The following is a 6,527-nucleotide window of genomic DNA, read 5'->3' on the forward strand; positions in this document are numbered from 1 at the left end:
TTGTACGTATCTAAAAGACACGAAATAAACAGAATTCAACTTGTACGTATCTAAAAGATACGAAATAAACAGAATTCAACTTGTACATATCTAAAAGATACGAAATAAACAGAATTCAACTGGTACGTATCTAAAAGATACGAAATAAACAGAATTCAACTTGTACGTATCTAAAAGATACGAAATAAACAGAATTCAACTTGTACGTATCTAAAAGACACGAAATAAACAGAATTCAACTTGTACGTATCTAAAAGATACGAAATAAACAGAATTCAACTTGTACGTATCTAAAAGATATACGAAATAAACAGAATTCAACTTGTACGTATCTAAAAGATACGAAATAAACAGAATTCAACTCGTACGTATCTAAAAGATACGAAATAAACAGAATTCAACTTGTACGTATCTGAAAAACACGAAATAAACATAATTCAACTGGTACGTATCTAAAAGTTACGAAATAAACAGAATTCAACTGGTACGTATCTAAAAGATACGAAATAAACAGAATTCAACGTGTACGTATCTAAAAGATACGAAATAAACAGAATTCAACTTGTACGTATCTAAAAAATACGAAACAAACAGAATTCAACTTGTACGTATCTATAGCCTAAGTAAAGAAATGAGACCTGTAAAAAATGATCAAATTCATTCGAAGAACTCCAAATTGATTTCAATCAAATTTTCAAATTAAACTCAGATTAATTAAGATATTTAAACTTATTAATTAAACTCAATTTAACTTGTAGTTTTATAACTTTCACCGATTGTACGTTGATGAAACACCCATTTATATGGTCGTCTATTAGAAACAGATTTGAGTAACAAAATATTGGGTCTCAGGTATCATTAAGCTGACTTTCTAAACTGCTGGTTGCGTTTTATTAAAATCTATTTCGAGTATTCTGCGTTGGTTCTCTGTATTCAAGATTTGAACCTGAAACGACACTCTTGTTCTGTATCATTCGTTCAAAGTGAACTTTTCAGAACTAGTGGATTCTAGATCCCGACTTTTTCAGTATCACGATTTAATTACTTTAAGAACAAATGTATCGATTATCATCAGCTGAACCAGCAAGGAAACGGCGGCTCTGTTTTGACATTTGTGTCTTCTTGAATGTGATACGTCAGTTACTTGATTACGTCACTGGTGTTGAAACTAATGTTGCACACTCCTCGGTCCGCGTTCAATCCATTGCTGCCTCCTGTATGCGGAGAACGTTTCATCCTAGTCTTTTCTCATTAGTAGAGGTACGTTAAACAGAGAACATGAGAGTTAAATTATATTAGCCATTATTTCTCCAAGAAAATATAACTGTAATTACTTGGTTCCATACAATATGCCAAGAGAAGTCAATTTCGCATTGAAAAAAACCGGTTGTGGTCTTTACTTTTCCAGGAATGTATCTAATTTATAGAATCAACGAGTTCAAGAGACACCTCCAAGAGCAGAATAAACGAGAGATAGCAGAGAGAGAACTGGCCCACTTGAACCACAAGATTGTAAGTTACTGTTCATTTTGCTTATTTCAAACAAAATGCAAATGGCTAAATGTTAAACCACAATAATGTTGTTATCCATAATTAGAAACAGGGTTTGTTTTGCTACCTTTCGGTGCAGAAGTCAAACTGTTCTTTTTAATAAATCATGATGTTACTTTAAATGACTACTTCATTTAATGAACGCGTGCTCAGAGAGTGTGAAATTTAAAACTCTTAGCAGTGCCAAAACAAAAACAAAAATTACTTGAGATTTATTGTTGTTTATATTTTTCTATTTGTTATTTTTTAACCGTTTCGGAGAGATTATTTTTGCCATGATAATACCTGTTACCGATCTAGGCAAAACAGGAATGTGACTTGCACAGCAAACAATAAAAAATAGAATATATTGAGTCTAAGTAAAATAGATTTTTTTACACGAGGAACCAAACTTTACCCCAAATAAACCTTGATATCTCTTTCCTTTCTGAGAGCGGTAAGTTTCAAAGCTTATAACGCTAAAATTAGGGGTTCGATCTTTGCGATAAACACAGCTCAGATAGCCAGCCCATCGTGCAGATTTGTGCTTAACTACAAATGAACAAACACACCAGAACTATTTCTCTGAAAAATTAAAAATAAGAAGTTTAAGAAACCGGCTTCGATCAGACAACCTTTATTGTAACTTTATTTGTTGTTGTGATATCGCCTCAATATTTACTTTTAAAGCTGATCAAACTATCATACAACTATCTGATATCATATAAACATAAGCAACTTATATATAAATAACTAATTAATGGAAAGTTATCAAAAAGTCTTCAAATTGTATCGCTTGACAGACGAGATGTTTGAATATCGCGATGTAAAATATACCCGAGCATTGAAATAACAAGCGTGGAAAACAGTTATATCCTATTTAAAATAGAGAAAAAAAATCACAAAAAGCATTTATGCGTTGAGGATTGAATATTAGTCTAAAAAAATGTACGTACTCATTGTTCTCCGTCTTCACACACAAACAAATCATTGCTTTAAAAATCTCAATAGTGGAAATGGTAACGATTTAGCTAAATTTGCTTTTGTTGTTTCATTTCTCTTGACTGTTTATTCGTGAGGAAACGAACCCGGTTTTTATTTGTTCTTTTCTGTTTCAACTGTCTTGACTCTATTCGTGAGGAAACGAACCCGGTTTTTATTTGTTCTTTGCTGTTTTAATTGTCTTCACCGTTTATTAGTGAGGAAAGAATCAAACTTAGTTTTTATCATTTGTTATTTCATTTGTCTTGACTCCTTACTCGTGAGGGAACGAACCCGGTTTTTATTTATCCTTTGCTGTTTCATTTGTCTTGACTGCTTATTCGTGAGTAAACGAATCCTATTTTTATTTGTTCTTTGTAGTTTTAACTGTCTTGACTGTTTATTCATGAAGAAACGAACACTGTCATTATTCTTTGCTGTTTGAGTTGTCTTAACCTTTTATTAATGAAGAAATAAATCCGATTTTTATACTTCGTGTTATGTCTCTAAATTACAGTACTTGCTTTTCACTGATCCCAGTAAGAACAAGAGAGCTTGTATTTGCTTATTTGTTTCGGATATTTGCGCAAACTACTAAGGCTATCTGCCCTAGGTATCCATAATTTTGAACTGATAGATTAGAGGGAAACAGTAAGTTGACTGCACCATCTGCCAATTCTCGGGTTACTCTAATTGAATAGTTTGATTTGACCGTCACTGTTATAACATATCAACAGCTTCAGAGTGTGTGGCGCGATTTTGCGGGAACGGGACATTAGCCATGGACTACTGGATCTATAGTCCGACATGCTAACACCAATATACATTAGCCCCCCAGTAGCACAGCGGTATGACTGCGGACTTACAACGCTAGAAACTGGGTTTCGATACCCGTGGTGGGCAGAGCACAGATAGTCCATTGTGTAGCTTTGTGCTTAACTTCAAACAAACAGATAATAAACAAGTTTTAAGTGTTAGTCTTTATTTTTAGTTATCAGCCAACCTGATGAATGGAAGTAGCGTTTTTGAGAAGCATCATTACTGACATTTTTGTTTGTAAGTGTTCTTACTCCCAGCTATTTGATGTTTTTAAGCAAATAAATGCACGGTTAAAATTTTCTAAGATTCGTGTTTTAATTGTACTTTATAAACTGCTTATTTTCATGATGTCTAAAATATAAAAAGTTTAATCCACATTAATGGAAGATCTAAGAAACTATTAGTTTAACCTTAAAACCTCAGAAGACTGTAATTATTGACAAATGATGTAAAACTTTTGGTTTAAAGCAAATAAAATATTGCATTTTACTGCAATCATAAAAATACAAAAATTATTATTGATAAAGCCATGGTTCAGCAATAAGCTTGAGGGCTCATTACATACAAAATTTGCGGTTCGAGCCCTACGGTATGTGTAGCAAATATATCCCATTGCTCAGCTTTGCGTTAAACAACAAACAAACAGTTATCGATACAAAAAAATACTTTATTTTAAACTTATTCATACATAAGGTTTATTATAGGCTTGACATGGCCTGGTGGTTAGGACGTTCGAATTCCCGTCACCGTTATAATGTGACAGTCAATTCCACTATTCGTTGGTAAAAGAGTAGTCCAAGAATTGGCGGTAGGTGGTGTTGACTAGCTGTCTTCCCTCTAGTCTATCACTGCTAAACTAGGGACGGCTAACGCAGATTCCTGGTGATGTTTTGGGGATGACTGTGATTCTAGCTTTTTTCCAGACAGCGATGAAGTATCCTGACGGGAAGGATAGGTTCCTGATATTTAAGAGATGGCAGAGAAGGTTGCTTGAAGCGTTTTTTAAGATAATATTTCTTATACCGTCTTGTCCGGGGAAGGAGTATTTTAGCATTGCTAAGTTAATTTCAAGGTCACCATTGTGATTTGTCTCTCAAGGATGTCGTGTACATGCGTTGAAGTGGTACCGTTGGTAATAGTAGTTGGAAATTGTGGGATGTATAAGTCTGGTCTTGATGAGACTTGTTCATTGACATTTTGTTTTAACGATTGATTAATTGTTGGGGATTTGATGTCTGAAAAGGAACTGGTGTAATAATCAACAACCAAGTTCGCTTTGTCGACGTCAGACATGCATCAAATCCCCAACAATTAATCAATCGTTAAAACAAAATATCAATGAAGACAAAGCGAACTTGGTTGCTGATTATTACACCAGTTCCTTTTCAGAATACGATAGTAACGATCAACCCAGAGAATTCTGGAAGAAATTCAAATCGCTCACAGGGGAAAAAAATGAACACGTCTGATGCTAGTGAGTGACAAAATTTCGCCCAGTTTTCATTTCTTAAGATGATAATGTTACGTTTAATTAGTGCATGTGTCCTGTTAAGTTGCGGTTTTAATGTCTGGCCTCTTGTAGTCATAAAAAGTCGTCTGAGTCTTCTACGTTCTTTAATGAGTTTGTGTATTTCTGGTGTTAACGTCCATTGTTTTTGTTTGAAGAAGGAATTACAAATCTCTGTTGCTTTCGAAATAGCTTCCGTGACGTCGTTTACGTATTTGTCGAGGTCGTTTCGTTAGAGATAGCTTTGACTTCGTCAGGTAAAAATGTGTCAAGAGTCGCATTAACGTTTCTCCAATCGGTTTGTGTATAGTTGTAAATCCGTGGAAGGTTGACACGAATTTCCTGTTTCTTGAAAGAAATGTTAAAGGAGGTAGGAAAGTGGTCGCTAGTTACGTCAGGGTGAACATGAAGTTCCGAGAGGAAGGTAAAGGGGGGGAGGTCATAGCAAGGTCAAGTACGTCGTCGGTATCCGTGTTTGCATGATAATGTGTTGGATTGTTATCGTTAATAACGTACATGTTATTGTTCTCCAGTAAATGTGTGAAGACTGGAGCCTCTGGCTTTGGTTCTGTAACTGTGGAACTCGGTATGAAGGGCATTAAAGTCACTGACTAGTAAAGGAATGGGTTTCATGCTTAAGGAGTTTTGTAGAAAGTTAAAGGTTCTGTAACTGTGGAACTCGGTATGAAGGGCATTAAAGTCACTGACTAGTAAAGGAATGGGTTTCATGCTTAAGGAGTTTTGTAGAAAGTTAAAGTCGATCTGTTTATACGGAGAACAATACATGGCCAATATAGAAACGGTTTGGTTGTTGTTAAGCCGGAAGTTGCAGTAAATGCTATCATTAATAGTTCACTAAATGTCTGTCTCTATCTCAATGTGTGGGGTGATGCACTGTTTGAAAAAAAGATGGCATTACCTCTAGTTTCGTTAACTTTGGGTCTTGTAAATGATTTGAAGCCGAAAATATTAATGTTGTTTTCTTCTTTTGATAATGTCTCGGGTATGATTATTATACCAGAGTCAATTTTGCTACTAAGATTTAAGATTTAAACTTTTTTGGTGTGTAGGCCTCCTTGACAATTTACGTATGGTATACTTAGTTTGTTTCTGAATGTTCTGCTCTTTGCTTGCGTGCTTCGATGCGCAGTGTGATGTGGTGTGGTTTGAGTGTGTTGAGTGTGAAGTAATATTTGGCTGTTTCGCAGATGTGCGAAATTAGCGCATCGAATTCTGCTGGTGTAATTGAGCTTGGTGGTTGTATTGTGCAGAGTTCAGTTAAGAAGGCCAGTAAGTTTAGAGCGTAATCTCCTAAGTTAAAGTGTTTGTGTTGTGTTGGGGTGGGTGTCTTGCATGTTATTGTCGCCTGAGTTGCTGTGGCATAAGTGTTTTGTGAATGTTAGTGTTGGGGAAAGTCATGTTGTTTTGTGCGTGATTTGGGAGCGTTATGTCTATTCTATGTCTATGGCAGTTATTTTGGTGTAAAGTTAATAGTTTAGAAAAAATTATTAATCACCAAGGGTGTTCGAAGGTTAGCTATCCTCCTTCACCCTGCTCGAGGTTGATGATTAGAAGGTCGTAAAGTGGCCATCGTTCTAACAGGCCAAGTGAGCGAAAAAATTAATTTAAAAAAGTATATATAAATAAATTGAATGAACACACCCATATATATATATATATATATATATAT

At 35.0% G+C, this 6,527-nt stretch overlaps 1 protein-coding gene across 1 annotated transcript in view; it reads left to right on the top strand.

The window, feature by feature from the left end:
• The first annotated feature begins 1,403 nt into the window (after positions 1-1,403).
• The window catches only part of LOC111088452, a 23,506-nt gene continuing 18,382 nt past the window's right edge, over positions 1,404-6,527 (top strand). Inside the window, exon 1 of the mRNA XM_022398609.1 lies at positions 1,404-1,512. Within this exon, the coding sequence (XP_022254317.1) occupies positions 1,411-1,512 (102 nt within the window). The 5' untranslated portion in view covers positions 1,404-1,410. The remainder of the gene's footprint in view (positions 1,513-6,527) is intronic.

This window comes from Limulus polyphemus, unplaced genomic scaffold (genome assembly GCF_000517525.1).
Source record: "Limulus polyphemus unplaced genomic scaffold, Limulus_polyphemus-2.1.2 Scaffold3801, whole genome shotgun sequence".
Classification (NCBI taxonomy): Eukaryota; Metazoa; Arthropoda; class Merostomata; order Xiphosura; family Limulidae; genus Limulus; species Limulus polyphemus.